Here is a 15,362-nt window from a genome sequence, read left to right as displayed (position 1 = left end):
CTCCTGCAGCCCCTAAAAACATCGCTGCATCCAGCCTGGCCTTGGGCACCTCCAGGGAGGTTCTTCCAGGCACTCTTTGGAGCGCTGGCTCACCTCTCTGCGGCTCTGGGATGTCCGAGGGCAGCTTCCCAGTGGTGTGGGAGGACGAGGCAGCTCTGCGAGCTCAGATAGAGGTGCAGGAGAAGCACCAGGAGCATGGTGCAGCTGGAGGACGGGCAGGGATGGAGCACCAGCAGGACAAACCCCCAGCCTGACCCCACCAGGAGGGCACGGCTGCTGCCTCGCACCGTGCAACGGACCCCACCGCCCCGCTGGGAGGAGGAGGATGGCGAGGAAGGAGCCCACACGGCTCAGCATTCCCCATCTCCCCAGCACCCACGGGACCGGAGCCATGGCCGCGAGTGAGTCAGGGCTCGGGGCGGGGTGGGGGGTTACTCAGCGGCGGCAGGGGAGCCCCCAGCACCGCTGCCCTCCCGCTGGCACGCGGCCGGCGACCTGCCCGAGTCTGCTCGCCGTGACTCAGGAGCGCACCGCCCGGCCACCCGGCCGGCCTGGCCTGTCTTCCTGGCTGCCCCGGGCTGGGGAGCTGGCGAGGAACGGGGCGGCGGGTGCGTGCCCAGCTCCTGCACCCTGCCACGGCCACGCTGCCCCTCGCGTCGGGGCGGAGGAGCAGGAGGCGGCCGTCCCCAGGAGCATCCTCGTGGGGATCCCCAGGAGCTCCTCCGCTCCTCCTCCCGGCAGCTGGCAGGGGATGGAGGCAGCTGGAGATGCTCAACAGCATCAGACACACAGCTTTTTCTTTTCCTCGCTCCCACCCGGCAGGTTGTCTCCTGCCTTCCCCCAGCAAGGTGCAAGGATGGGGAGATTTGGGGACATTCCTGTGGGCGTCACCAGACAGTCCCCATGGGGACTGGTGGGACGGCGCCCAGCCTGGGGCCACACCAGGAGCTGGGGGTGGCAGGGAGGTGGCCAGATAGGGACTGGCCAAGCACATCAGTGCTCCAGGTGCCCCCGCCAGGGCAGGATGAGGGTCCCCAGGATGGGTGGAAGGTGCTGGTCCCCAGCCGGGGTGAGGACACGGAGCGCTGGGACGCGGTGGGTGGCTCGGCACGGATGGGACCCCACGGGTGACTTCTGTCCCTGCGGCTGGAGGGAGCAGGGACAGAGCAGGGCGGCTCCCTGGGGAAAAGCAAAGCCTGGAGCAGGGGGTGGGAGGGCGTGGGGGGCACGGCAGGAGCCCTGGCCACAACTTGCTGGAGGTTTCGGGTGGTTTCGGGTGCTGCCCTCCGAGTTTTCCCTTGGCTCAGCTGCTCTCCGGGTTTCTCAGCCTCCCCCTCGTGGGCCTATCTGTGTTGGTCCAAACTTTCCTAAAAAGCTTCTTTTTTTGGAAAAAGAAAAAAAAAAATAAATCTATTTTTGGTCTCAGTCCAGAGGGATTTTTTTTCCCTGAGTTTGCTTGAATTAATCTGTCCGGCTGTTTTCAACCCGAGCGATTGAAGGGGAAGTCGTGCTCTTCCCATTGAAACAAAAATAAAAATAAAATAAAATAAAATGAAGCCATTCACATTACAGACTTTGGGGGTTTATTTTTTTTGACCCAAATTTTATAAACTTCCCTTTTCCCCTTGGTAGCTTCTGCCCAAGCCCCAGGATCCAGGCTGCACCCCCCACATCCCCCAAAGCATCTCTCCGTGCACCGTGGCACAAATCACCCCCGTGCACACCCTGTACCCCCCCACACGTGTAGGTACCCCCCGTGGACACCCCGCTACGCCCCCCGGCTCCCCCCCACGCCCTCCCCAAGCCCCCCCCGGACACCCCCGGGCCGGTCCCGGCTCCCCCTGGCGGCCTCGGGGCGCGGCGCACAGCGGCCCCGTCCCGCATCCCGCGTTGCCACGGCGACCCAGGGGATGCTGCGGGCTCCCGGGGGGGCTCCGGGGGTCTTGGGGTGTTCCCAAAGGGTCCGAAGGGTCTGGAGAGATAGGGGACTTCTAGGAATCGGGGGGGGGATGAGGAAATGAGGGGGTCCCAGGGCATGTGGGAGCGGTGCCCCCAGCTGCTGTCCCCCCTAAAGCCAGGCAGGGTGCTTGGAGATGTGCTGGGGGTGCCGAGGAGTCACCCCACAATCGGTGGCCCCTTGTCCCTGCCCTCACTCCGTTTTCCAGCTTCTTTTCCTCCGCGTTTTTGGCTTTCGTGGTTTCCAGCCTCCGGGAGCTGTAATTTTGGCAACGGCACGGAGGCCACACAGGTCAGAGCCCCCGCTCGCAGCACTACCTGCCTTGCCCAGGCTTTAGCCGGGAGCCAGCACCAGCCCAGGGTGGGGAAACTGGGGCAGGGCCCAGCGAAGGAGCTGACTGGGATGGAGCAGGAAACATTGCCCCCAGCCCCAGGCACAGCCCCTGCGCTCCGACATCTCCCGGGGAGATTTGGCATCCCCTGGTACAGCTGCCCACAGCCTGGGATGCTGCAGGGGCAGAGCAGAGCAAGACAAACACGCAGGCATGCAGGGGGACAGGGTCACCGCCAAGCCCCCTGAGGATTAGCCCCACGTACATGAACAGATGTGCACGAGGACACGTGGGGCAAACTGCTTGCACACCCACGAGGGGCTCACGCACGCAGCGGGGGGCGTGCACACGAGATCAAAAGCCCACGCCGAGCAGGGAACATGCAGCAGCGTGTTACCTGAGCGTGCACACACACACACACGCACACACACACACACACACACACGCACGGAGCTGCCTGCACGCACAGGCGCCTTGGCACGCACCCTCACACGCACCCGCGTGCTCCTACGCGCATGGCCGGGAGTTCCCGGGCGCCCCGCGTGCCTCCCCTCTCCCCGGGCCAGGAGGGAATTTCCAGCTCTGAAGCTGCAGCTGACAGATTTAGAGGCTCCCGCCCCAGCGCTCACCAGGCCACGTTAACGCTTTGCCACCACCCTGCTTCCTCCTCGCTGCCAGGGCTGGGTGAGGAGGGACCCACCGGGGTATTTTTTCGGCACCGCAGCCCCCTTCGCCTCGCGGCGTGCCCACGCCACGAGCCCTGCTCCTGCCCTGCCTGGCGGTGCTCTCGCTGCTGCTCCTCGCCCCGTGTTTGCCCAGGAGGGTACGGGCTGATCGTGTTACCGAGCCCTGCCTGGCGCCGTGCCGGCCAGGTGAGGCTGCACGTGGCCCACGGCATGCCAAGAGAATGCCTCGCATGCCACCAGCCCCACGGTGCCAGCGCCACGCGGGGCTTTGCTGTGCCACCACAGCAGGGAGGTGGCTGGAGGTGGAGAGATAAGAACAGGGGACGCCAAAAAGTCCCAGCTCGTCACCGTGGCGGCTGGTGGGAGGGGAGGGGATGGCCGTCAGCGCTTCCCAGCCCTCCCCAGGAAGCGCTGGAGCACACCGGCTTTAAATAGCTTTATTAGTGGAAGCTCTGCACCCGCAGCCCCCCCGAGGGGCCGTGGGGATGCCGGGCAGCCCCGCAGTATCCCCAGACAGCGGGAACACCCCGCACGCAGAGCTGGGCTCCCCCTCCGCCAGCCCAGCCTGACCCACCGGGTCACCTCTCCGTGTCCTGGCGCCGCAGCACGCCCGCGGCACAATCCCAGGGGGGTGGCCCCCGAAATGTCCTCACCCCGCGGGGACCATCGGGGCGGCGGAGGCCGTCAGACGCAGAGGCTGAGCTCCTGGCGGACGGAGCACTTGCGGCACTGCACCACGCAGCACCAGTGGAAGCGGCAGAGGCAGTTCTCCTCCAGCACCACGGTCTCGTCGCGGTGCCCGCGGCCGCAGCACAGCAGGTCGCAGCCGCTCGTGTCCATGGCCGTGCTGTTGCAGACGCGGCCCCGCGTGCCCAGCGAGCCCGTCTTGCGGTTGGCCGAGCAGAAGTCGGGCGAGTCGGCCGAGTAGATGAGGTCCTGCTTGTCGGGGGGCTTGATGTTGTCCCCCACCGGGATGAGGGTCTTGCCGTCGTTGCCCCCCATCACCTTGAAGGCGCCGTTGAAGCGCTCCAGCAGGCGGTCCCCCACCTCGCGGAAATGGGGCATCTTCCGCCAGCAGGTCCGCAGGGTGCAGGAGCCCGACAGCCCGTGGCATTTGCACTCTGTCCTCATGTAGCTGCGCACCGCCTGCGGGGAAACGGCGGCGCTGAGACCCCCATCCCCTCCCGGTCCCCTCCCGGTCCCCTCCCGGTCCCCTCCTGGTCCCCTCCCGGTCCCCTCCCAGCACCCCTGCCCGGCATCCCCAGCCCATCTGTGCCACCCTGGTCTTGGAGAGGATGCTGAGGAGGGGATGAGGGGCTCCCGAAGCACCTCCAAACGGGCTCTGAAATGTTTTGGGGTCTGTTTCACCCAGGGGTGCCACGTCCTGCCCGCAGGGAGCCTTACCAAGCGCCCGGCTTCGTTGTTGTGCAGGTCGATGAGGGCGCGGATGTCGTTTTTCCCTTTCTTGCTCTTGGCGTCCATGAACTGCTGGGACTTCTCGTAGCCGAACTGCACGTCGTCGCCGCAGCCCCCCCACTCCCAGGCCGTGCCCTCGGTGCCCGGCCCCGCCGTGGGCGAGGGGGGGGCCCGGCTGCGGGTCAGCTCGCAGCCGCACTGCAGCAGCTCGCCCATGCTGCAGGCCTGCGTGATGGCGTGGCTGACGCCGGCCGCCGTGATGGCATACACGAAGGCTGTCTCTCGGATATCTGCAGGGGAACAGCAGGGCCGGGATGCGGGGTCAGCTCTGGGTAAGGCTCCGCAAGCAAAGCACCCCCTCGCCTGCGCCCGTGGGTGCTCGGATCCCACCCGTACCCACTTTGCCACGGGGCGATGCCTGCTCCCCCCCCTTTCCCTGCACCGGCGCAGCCTCCACCCTGCAGGATTATTTATTATTAGTATTTGCTCCTGTCTCTCTCTGCTCCGGGACACAAATTCCAAGCATCCTTCCCCTGCCCGGACCTGCCGCTCGCAGCCGCAGCCAGCGGGGGATTCTGGCAGCGGGGGCGCGGCGCCCTGCTCGGGGGGATCCCACACGCCCCCCACCCTGTGCCAGGCGGGCCCCTGGGTGCCAGGGCAGGGGTGGCCCGGGGTGGTGACCCCCAGGATGTGACCAGGGCGCTGAGGGTGGCACAGGCTGCACGGGGGTGGGCAGGGGAGACGGGGGGTTCATCCTGCCCCATTGCTCTGCCGTGCCCCACACAGATCCTGACCCAGGCGTGTGCAACACGTGTGTGCGTTGGAGACGTGCCACACACGCACGTGCAGCACAGGGTGCTGAGCCCACAGCTGTGCGTACAGAGGTGTGAGAGCACGGGCACACGCTCACCCTCATCCTCAGGAGCTCTCAGGTTGCCAGCACAGCATCCTCGCGGGGAGAGAGGCTGCCCCCAGCAGCAGGCAGCTCAGCCTCCAGCCACCCCGCCATGGATGGAAGGTGCTGTGGGGAGGGTTTCCTGGGGAGCCGTGTCCCCCCTGGGGGCACAGCTTTGCTCTCGGCTGATGCCTGCAGCTGTGGGGTGCCCAAGGTGCCCTGACCTTGCCGGTCCCTCCAGAAAGGAGGAGGAAAACAGCAAAATGCTGTCCTCGGGGCACCGCCACCCTGACCGAAGGGCGTACCTGCTCTCTTCTGGTGCGTGCCAGGGAGATGCGGTGGCCAAGGAGACCGGGGCTTGTGCCAGGACCTTCACAGGGAGCTGACAGTGAATGACCCTTAGCATCCCCCACACCCCCTGCCCCCCAGGGCCTTCGGGCATGGGAAGTGCGTGCAGGGCGATGTCAGGGTGCCCACCCTGCTCCGAGGGATCTGCAGGCTCCGGGCACCCGCGGGGCGAGGGGCAGCTCCCCACGGCCACCTCCCTGCCAGGCCCCTTCCCCCCCTGCACGCAGCGGGGTCCCGGGGGGGAGCAGTAAATCACTGCCAGACGAGGGTGCATTCTTGGGCTGCGTGAAGCCCCGCGCTGTCTGGGAGCATCGCTAATTGCTTCATTACAACACGGGGAGACATGTCCCGGCAGTAAAACCTCAAGAGGAGCACCGAGCAAGCCCCTCTGTGCGCACACACACACACACACACACACAGAGCTGTGCACGGGGTGCTTTTTAGGGGAGCAGCGAGGCAGGGGAAGAGGCGGCCTTACCCTGCTGCAGGATCTTGCCGAAATACTTGCTGTGGCTGGTGCAGTTCCAGCGGCGGAAGCGGAATTGGTACTGGCACTCCCGCACGCCCAGCTTGGTGCCCTTGGCCACCTCCTGCACGATCTCCGGCTCCAGCTGGCACAGCTCCGCCTGCTTCCCCGCCAGCCGCTTCGTCTTGCGGCAGATGCTGTTGGGGTCCATGACCAGGGGGCTCCCCACTGCCCTGCAGGAGGGACAGCGAGCAGAGCAAAACCAGCACCCGAGCCGGGGGCGCACGGCCAGACCCGCTCCCGGGGACGTTGTGGGGCCACGGGGCAGTGCCGGGAGCGTCCCGCACACCCCAAAGCACCTTGGACAGCCCTGGGGGTGATGGCGGTGTCCCCTGTGGGGTGGCAGAGATGCCGTGCTGCTCCTCGGCTCTGGCACCGACCCGGCACAGCCCTGGCTCCTCCGCACAAATGATGCCCCGGGGTGGTTGCTGCTCCTGGCACCCCACGGGCATCACCTCCCCGGCTCAGGGCTTGCTCTCTGCTTCACCCCACGGGATATGAGCCCAGAGGCCTTGCTGGAGATAAAACCCACGGGCTGCAGGCCAGGCTCCCTCCCCAGCTCCCATGCTCACCTCCCCTTCCCGGGCACCCACCCCGGGGAACGTGGCCGCGGGCAGGTGAGGGAGGGATGCGCGCAGCATCAGCCCCGATGATCCCGGTGCGGGAGGGCAAGTCCCGGCTGGGGCCCTGCCAGAGCACAGCTGGAGAGAGCTGCTGCCTCTCCGGGCTGCGAGGCAAAGCCTGAGCACGACGGCACGCCGCTGGCTACAGAAACCTCCTGTACTTCCCCCACGCCTTTTGCCCGATGCCGGGGCGGGCGCTTGGCGCAGCGGTGCCGCGGGCAGAGGGCAGGCACGCCGCGTGCCGCCAGCCTCCTGCCCACGCCGCCCGTCCTGCAGCGCCGAGCTGCCTGCAGACGGCGCGTGGCCCCGGGCTGCCCAAATTCAGCCTGCCCCAAGGTGCTTCGGCCTCGTGCTTCGCCGGGCTCGGCGTGCCCCCAGCGGTTTGGGATGCGCCAGGGCATCCCAAGAAGAGCGCAGATGTCCCAAGGCTGCACACAGGGATTTTTTTGGGGGGTCTCATGCACACCAGAGCTGCTTTGCCCTAGGGATGCTGCCAGCTGCGTGCCAGCAGCCTCCCAGTGCTGCACCAGGGATGCTGGGCTGGGCCAGCAGGGCCAGCAAGGTCCCATCCGTGGCACCGAGGGATCCGGGCAGAGGTTCCCTGGCCACGTTTTCGGGTGCAGCAGCAGGGCTGCCCGTGCTGCTGGCGGCCCCGCTCGCTGCCGAGCACCAGCTGCAGCGCCGCTTCCAAACCCAGACAGGCCTTTATAGTCTGGCCAAGCCCCAGGGGCTCGAAAAATCGCAAGATGAATCTCTGCGTGCAAGTACGCTCCGGGTTTCCTTTTCTCTCTCCCTCTCGCTCAGCTGGGGGGCTGTGCTCAGGACACCGGGCTGCGGATGCCAGGCTGCGGGAGCCACGAGCCCCCTCCTAGCCCCGGATTTTCAGCTCGAAGCCCTTCCCAGGCTCCCCCTGCTCCATGTCAAGCCTGGACCAGGCTAACCCATCGCTCGCTGCTCGCCCTGGGCTCCCCCTGGGATGAGCGGGGATGGGGCCGGGCCGGGAACAGCCCTGCTGGCTGCGTCTGCGAGGGAGGCAGGGTTTGGGAGGACGTGTCCTCTCGGCCTGGAAAAGGAGCCCTGATGCTTTGGCTGGGGGTTTGAAGGCTTAAAGAGATGCAGAGCCTGGAAAGGTGGCCTCCCGCAGGGGAGCGGAGGAAAGCGCTGCTGGGGAGCTCGCAGCTTCATTTCTTCCCCACAGCCCCGCATCCCCGTGCTGGCACGGCACGCTGCAAACTGGGGAGCAGCTGGGGAAGCACCGGGGGGACCCGATGCCCTCCCTGATGCCAGAAACAGCCCAGCGTGTCCCAAAAACCCTGCTGGATCAGGAAACGGAGCCTGCTCCGTGTCCCAAACCACACCGTCCTCACGGGCATCACCACCTCCGTGCCGGGCTGCGCCGGGGCCGGGGCCGCTTGGCTGGCGGATGGGGCAGGGTGGGGAAGCAGGGGAGCCGGAGCCGGGACTTTCATTAAGAGAGGACTCTTTGTACTTGTTATAAAAACGATGCGCGAGCCCTCGGGCCCTCAGATCAAATGCTGAACTGCGGCTCACCCCGGATCAGACGGGGCCGGCAGGACGGGGAGAGCTCGGCCCCGGAGGGCTGGGGGCTGGCGGCACCGCGGGGGTCCCCACCCCGGCCGGGCTGTGGGGTGGGCTCCTTAAGCCCCGCGCGATATTAATTTCCGCTGGGCTCTGCTTTCTCGCGAGGGGAGGCTGCCGGGAGCCCGAGAGCTGTTTTTGCTTTGTAGGATTGAGGTGGGGGGGAAGCTTGTGAAAGGGGGGGGGGGGGAGACGAGGGCAAGAAAAATGCTGCCAAACTGCTACTGCTTTGGCAAGGGCTTCGGCGCGGGGCCCAGATCTGCCTGAGCTTGTCCTGCTCCAAGGCCTCCCACATCTACAATTAAGGTGCCCCACCTCTGCCGCCGGGCACTCCTCCCCCTGCCCTGGTGATGGAGCCGGGTCGCCAGCGTGGCCCCCCCAGCCCGCCCGGGGCACCCCCAGCCCCGCAGCCCCCTCCGTGACATCCCTGCGCCCACCGTCGAGACGGTGCCCAGGGGGTGGCAGCCTCCTGAAACGGGGTCTGCGCCCGCTGTGGAAAGGGGAAACTGAGGCAGAGGAGAGGACCTGGACCTGCCCTATAAACCCGCACCCCTGCCAGCTCCTGGTGCGAGCCCTGTGCTCCAGCACGGCCGAATGGGATGGGCTGTGCAGCAGGGAGAGGCAGCCCTGGAGGAGGGCGCAGGTGCTGGAGCCGCCTGCTCCTGGGTCGGGTTAAATCCCCCGCACAGCCGTGCCTCAGCTCGCTTCAGAGAAACCCAGCTGCACCCCAGCGATGTGCTCGGCGTCCCTGATCCCCAGCCTTCCCCTAAAACCCACGTCCCCAGCCCAGCAGCTTGCTTGGAAAGATGGGGGGCCCTGCTGTGGGGGAGCCGAGGCACGGCTCACCTCGCAGCCAGGTCTCCATCCCTGCCTCTGGATGCCTTGGGCTGCGGGGACGCAGCACCCAAGGGTGCCCAGCCACCCCCCTGAGCCCAGAGGTGTTTGGAGAGGCGAGATCTGCAGGATGTGAGCCCAGGAATGCAGACCCTGCCACCCCACGGCTCCATCACCTCCCAAGCCACAACCACCAACCCCCAGCTCACGCCCAGGGGCCGTCCTGCAAGGAAATCTCAGCCAGGAGCCCAACCCTCACCCCAGCAGCGTGCCCATCTCCTGTGCAAGCAGGGTGAGGGGGGGACGTGGGTTTTCCCCAGCCTACCTTCCCTTCTTCCCCACGCAGATGCCCCGCGAGTGCCCGGCTCCTCCCCTGGGGATGCGCGTGGGTGCCTGGAGCTGGGTTACTGACCCGGGAGGGCTGGGGGGGTGCTGGAAGCCGAGCAGGAGGAGCACAGCGGGGTGAGTAAGCAGCAAGTCACCAGCCTGGGGGGCACAGCCAAGGCTTGGCTGCCGAGCAGCGCTGGGGGCATCACGGGAGCTGGAAATCCCATGGGCCGGGCAGAGCTGCGGCACCCCTCCCCTGCCCTCCTCGGGGCACCAGGGGCAGGGACGGGATGCAGATCTCTGCAGAGCTGCCCCAAGGAAGGAGGCTCTCGCACGGCAGGGACCTGCTGGCTGCGGGGTCACGCTAGGCTGAACATTTTCATGCTAGGCAGGAACATTTTCCCTTTGGAAACCCCAGCGTGGCTGCTCCAGAGGGTGCCACGGGGCAGGGCTCCCGTGCCAGGGCAGCCGGGGCCGGGGCATGCCCGGGACAGCCCGTGGGCACCCTGGGGGCTGTGGGGTGGCGGGTGTGGGTCAGCGGGATGGCAGGTGACTCACGGCTCAGCCAAGGGCATGCCAGCCAGCAGCCTGCCCTTACAGGCTTGGCCATGCTTCGTGGTGCTGGGGGTGCTGGCTGGGGTGGTGGAGGAAAAGGGGAGGCCGGTGGGGCACTGGGAGCTTTGGGGCTACAGCAGCAAGCGTGGGAGCAGGGGGGCACATGGGACAGAGGGTGGGCATGGGGACACACGGCAGTGTGAGGGGCAAGGGACAGCCAGCTATGATGTCCAAGGGACACGGCCACAAACCATCTCAGCCCAAATCCTGCCCCGAACATGCTTGGGGCTGCCAAGACACCAGGTTTGCCCATGTCCCTGCTGTTCTGGCAGCCCCAAATCATCCCCACCTGCCTCTTTCCCAGGCTGTGAAGTCACTGGGGACACAGAACATCCCTCCCCTGACACCGCACCAAACCAGCACCTGTCTGTCAGTGCAGACGGACCCACCAGCCACCCCGCCGTGCCGCTCCCACAGGTCATTTGTCACCAGGATGGCAAAAAGCACCTCAAACAGGCAGCTCCTGCACTGCGCCCGCAGGTGGGCCAGGGAGAAGGGTGAACGAAGCCCTTCCTTCCCTGCCAGGGGGGGGACGTGCCCCTTGGATAAGCACCCACGGGTGCCCCTGTGGCACCTTGCAGCCAGGCGAGTGCGCACAGATGGAGAAACAAAGGCACGGCACCGAGATCCCCGTGTGCTGGTGACAGGGACAGCAAGGGATGGCTCTGCGGGATGGCTCTGCCACTGCCACCACCCCCTGGGTGCTCCAGGAGCCCAGGCACAGCTGCACCAGGACGCAGCCCCCTCCTTGGAGGTGGCCGGGTCACAGCAGCAGGTGCGTGGGAAGGTGCCCGCCCGGAGCCTGCTGCCAGGGCCGGCAGCGCCGGGGCTCTCCCCCAGATGAGAAGAGCTCCCTGGATGATCTCAGCAGGGCAGGAGACCCAAGCTCTGCCCCAGGGGAAGCAGCTCGTGAACCAGCCACCTGCCCCATCCTGGGAAGCCCGGCACATCCCTTTGGTGGGCTTCGCCTCCCCCTGTGCGCACCGGTGACCCCCCTGCGCTGCCCGGCGCGCTCGGCCACGCTGCTCGCAGCTGCCTTATTATTCTTAAATTAAAGGTTCCTTTTCTCTTTCTTTTTTTTTTAAGGGAAGAAAAAACAAGTCTGACCCCTTGCCCTCCCCTGCCAAATCCTTCTAATCTCCCCAACGCCGGCGCTGCCAGCGCACGCAGGGCACAGTCGCAGCACCAGCGGGACCCGTGCGTGGGGCGAGACGCGGCTCGGAGCGCCCTGCCCGTGCTGGCCCCATCCACCCGCCCCTAAACCGAGGGCAAAGCGAGCTCCTTCTCCCCTCTCCGTGGGGCTGGTGCCACCGCCGTGCCACAGCTGGGGTGCGGGACGCGAGCTGTCGGTGGGGCCGGGGTGAGGACAGCGGGGACGGCCGAAGGGGCAGCCTGTGCGTGCGCAAAGAGAATTTAGCCAAGGAACAAGAACGCAGCTCTCAGCCAGCGGCAGGGAGCGCGCCCCGGGATGGCGCAGATGTCCGGAGGCGAGCGGCGGGGAGCGAGGGACCCCCGGCACAAACCCTGCCCGGCGGGGCCACCCCGCTCAGAGCCACCTTAACCCCTTCCCCACGACCCCCGCCGGTGCCACAGCCACGGGGAGGGCAGGATTTGTGCCCCCCCCCCCTTGTCGCCCCGCGTCCCCGCAGCCCGGGCTGGAGAAGGGGATGGAGCCGCGGAATAAATCAGCGCCGGGCGGGCGGGGGAACGGGAGGGGAAAGGCTTACGGCGAGCTTTATTTTAGGGGTCAAAAGAGTGTGACAATGTGGAGACGAATAGGCTCAGATAATGAATGATAGCCCGGACGGCACGCCGGGGAGCTGGAATCTAAGCACTTAAAACCGGATAAAGACAGGCCGGGTGAAATTCTTAATAGATTTAAATAGTTCATGTTTCGACAGATACCTGGGCTTTCCAAGGCTGGGTCCCGGCTCTGCGCCTGTAATGAATCCCCCACCCCCTCCGGGATCCTGCCGAGCACTGTCCCTGCCTTTGATGAAGGCACCATTACAAACAGGGGTTTTGTCCCCGCCGCGGCCAGGGCACCTCTCGGGGAGGGGACGCCGTGGGGACCCTCGGGCTTTTAATTAAAGTTGACTTATTGGAGGGGTCTGGAGGCCCCCGCTCCCCCTCCCCGCCCCACAGGCGCACAGCCCTGCCGGGCGGCGGGCTTGTAGGGCGGCGGGGAGGCTGCGGCTCCTTCTGTGGGATCGGGGTGCCCCCCCCCTTAGCCCTCTGCCCCCCACCAGTCTCCGGCACGCTGGGGTGCCCCGGGGGAGCCCGAACCCACCCTGTGTGCACCCCCAAGCTGCCTCTGCACCCCCCCCCCGGCGACCCCCGGTCCCCACCGTCGGGGTGTCAGGGGTGCGGGGGCTCTGTCCCCAAGCCGGGCGCACCCCTAAAGGGTTTTGGGACCCCGTCGCCCACCTCGCGCCCACCCCCGGGCTGCCCTTACTCACCACCAGAGCCCGATGATGTTGGCGGGGCAGAGGAGGATGAAGAAGAGCCCCAGCTGGGTCCGGGAGGGGGGCAACATCCTGCCAGGGGCTGGGGGGCAGCGAGGAGAGCCGAGCCCCCCTCCGAGCCCCCCCGAGGAGGGCGGAGGGGCTGGCCGGGGCCCCGCGGCTGGGTGCCCGCTGCCTCCCTCCGCCAGCCCGGGGCCGGAGGGGCCGGGCCGTGCCGTGCCGGGCCGGGCCGGGCCGGGCTGGGCTGGGCCGGGCAGGCACCTCCGGGCGGCTGGAGCGCGGCGCGGAGGCTGCTCCGCAGAAGGAGGAGGAGGGACAGGGCTGCGAAAGCATCTGCCTCCGACAGGGAAACCGGAGCCCGGGGGGACGGACAGGGCGGGCCGGGCGGGGGGACTCCGGGATGCCAAGCGCTGCGCCCTGAGCGCGCAGCCACGGCCACGGGCACGGCTCCGGGCACGGCTCCGGGCATCCCCCGGCCACCGGGCAGCGCCCACGGCTCGCCCGGCCCCTCCGCCTTGCTTGGCATGGCCCTGCCTCACCGTGTCCCCCCCCCGCCACCTGCCCACCTGCACGGCCCCGGGGGTCCCTTGGCCGAGCCTGGCATCCCCGCACCACTTGGTGTCCTTATTAAGGGCTCTGCCCCGCTCCCCGGCACCGCACCAGGCTGTCCCAGCGGGGGACGCTGCAGAAGGGACACCCCCAAGCATCTCTCGGCACCCCCCCCCCCTCCTCACAGGCAGGTGGGTGAGGAGCGAGCAGAGCGGGGAAGGAGACAGAAGGAGAGGGTGCCCGCAGGCTGCCACCCCAATTTTCACCCCTCCTGAGCTTCCCCAGCCCCAGCATCCTCCCTGCTGGTGAGCCCACCCCTAGCTCCTTGCCACCAGTGCTCCCCAGCATCCTCCTCCCCATCACCTGGCCACGTTGGCTCCCACCGGCAGCATTTGGTGGCGAATGACTCAGGTTTTCTCTGCGGCTTGGCACGGTTCTCCTCTCCCCGTGGGTGCGGGAGGGAAGGGACTCCCACCACCTCCCACCCACCTGCTCCTACCCTGCCCTCCCACGCGGGCACCGGCCTCCAGCTCGGCATCCGTGGCGCTGCCACCAGCCTCGAGCTGCCCTCACCCTGCCATGGGGACACGGGGACCTTCCCCGAGCTGCACCGGGGCTGCTGCACCATCCCTGGGGGCTTCTGCTTTCACCCAGCAGCCTCCATCCCCCCTGCCCCGTGGCTCCCCCACCGCCTTGGGTACAGGGGGCACTCGGCACCAGGCAGCTCCTGGGCAGGGGACATCCCAGCCGGGGCTGGGGACAGGGTGCCACCGTGCCCGCAGCACGCAGCTCATCCGCCGGCGTGTTGAAAGTGCCTGTTGTCCCCCCGCCCCGAGCACCGTGGCCGCCTCCGTCTGCGGGGCAGGTGAGAAGCCTTTATCTGATTTCCTAAGGGCAGAAAAATCCCTTTGATTTCAGCCCCAAGAGGGGAGCAGGGAGGGGGGGCCCCGTCCCGGCAGCAGGTGCGCCTGGCGCACAGCGACTCGTCTTGTCACGTCCCCGCTGCCACAGCCAAGGGAAGCGGCCCCTCGTGGGGCTGGGGGGCCGGGGGGGCTGTAACACCCCCAGCTTGCTCGTGAGAGGTGGCCCAAGCGGGTGGGTGCTGCGCTGAAGCCCCCCGAGAGTGGTGGGCAAAGGCCGGCACCTGCGTGCGGCGGGGGCTGCGCTTTGTCCCCCAGCCACGTAGAAATCCGAGGGGAAACTGAGGCACGGAGCTGCTGGGAGCAGCTCGGAGAGCTGGGGCTGAGAGCCCTGCTCCTTCCTCCTCTGCAATGAGACCCGCGGGCCACATCCTTCGGGGACGAGGTCCCGGTGGAGGTGCTGAGCTGGGGTTGTCCCCACCGCCGCGGCCAGCCCTTTGCCTCTGCCTTCCCTCGCCTCTCACGGCTCTCCCCTGCCCCCCCTCCAGCTTTTGTGTTATTACAAATTATAAAACAATTTTTTCCTGCCGTCCCGCATTCTTCTGCCTCCTGCAAGAATTTTAATGTATTTATTTTTGCTATCAGGGGAAAGCGCCGTGTTCCTCGGCCACCCCTGGCCCCGCTTGGCCACTGATGGAAATTAATGATGGGGGGGGGGGTTGTGCCGAGGGGATGCGGGCGCCCCTGTGCTCCTGCAGGGTAAATGTGGGGGTCTGGCTGTCCCCCCCCGACCAGCTGTGGGGTCCCAAGCAGCAGTGACAGACCTGCCACCAGCTGTAGGGAAGTGCACGGATGGCTTTGGGGCGCTTTAGGGTCCAGCCTGGGGGCGCAGCCTCCCCACATCAACCCCACTCTGCCCCTTCCACCCACCCCAAAGCGCAGGGATGGGGATCTGGGGGTCCCCAATCCCCCAACACCCCCCCAAGCCACAAAGTGGGGGCTGCGGGAGGGGAAGCTGGGGGGAGGAAGGGCACCGTCCCTCCCCGCTGCGGGAAAAGCGCGGCCACTTCCAAGCCAAACACGGCGGCGCACAGCGGCCGCATATTTTCCCAGCTTCCCTCCCCTCCCTGGCCGCCCAGGACCCCGGTGATCCAGCCCGGCTTGGCCCCATCCCCTTGCTCCCGCCGTGAGGTCATCGTGGTGCCGGTGACATCGCGGCGTCCCCATGGCAGCGCCGTGTGATGTCACCAGCCCCGGGTTGCGGCCTCGCCGCGGGAGCAGAATGAGCTTATTAAGTCAACACCGGCCCCATCCGCAGCACGGAGGGGCTG

At 67.3% G+C, this 15,362-nt stretch overlaps 1 protein-coding gene across 1 annotated transcript; it reads right to left on the bottom strand.

Moving 5' to 3' along the window:
- Nucleotides 1-3,395: 3,395 nt before the first annotated feature.
- WNT6 (Wnt family member 6) lies at nucleotides 3,396-12,693 on the bottom strand. The gene is made up of 4 exons (XM_027461944.3): nucleotides 12,617-12,693; nucleotides 6,112-6,332; nucleotides 4,379-4,680; nucleotides 3,396-4,120 (listed from the first exon to the last, which is right to left on the bottom strand). The coding sequence occupies exons 1-4, from the start codon at nucleotides 12,691-12,693 to the stop codon at nucleotides 3,659-3,661; spliced, it is 1,062 nt and encodes a 353-aa protein (XP_027317745.2). The 3' UTR covers nucleotides 3,396-3,658.
- Between the last annotated feature and the right edge of the window lie 2,669 nt (nucleotides 12,694-15,362).

The sequence above is a fragment of the Anas platyrhynchos genome, chromosome 7 (assembly GCF_047663525.1).
Source record: "Anas platyrhynchos isolate ZD024472 breed Pekin duck chromosome 7, IASCAAS_PekinDuck_T2T, whole genome shotgun sequence".
Lineage (NCBI taxonomy): Eukaryota > Metazoa > Chordata > Aves > Anseriformes > Anatidae > Anas > Anas platyrhynchos.
This window is presented reverse-complemented; position numbering and strand designations above follow the sequence as displayed.

Bases quoted from the DNA above. Each gene is read 5' to 3' on its own strand.
- WNT6 (XM_027461944.3), bottom strand. From the start codon at position 12,693: ATGTTGCCCCCCTCCCGGACCCAGCTGGGGCTCTTCTTCATCCTCCTC. The intron at 6,333-12,616 runs GTGAGTAAGGGC...TCCCTCCTGCAG, and splicing joins AACATCATCGGGCTCTGGTG to GGCAGTGGGGAGCCCCCTGG. The intron at 4,681-6,111 runs GTAAGGCCGCCT...GTTCCCCTGCAG, and splicing joins CGGCAAGATCCTGCAGCAGG to ATATCCGAGAGACAGCCTTC.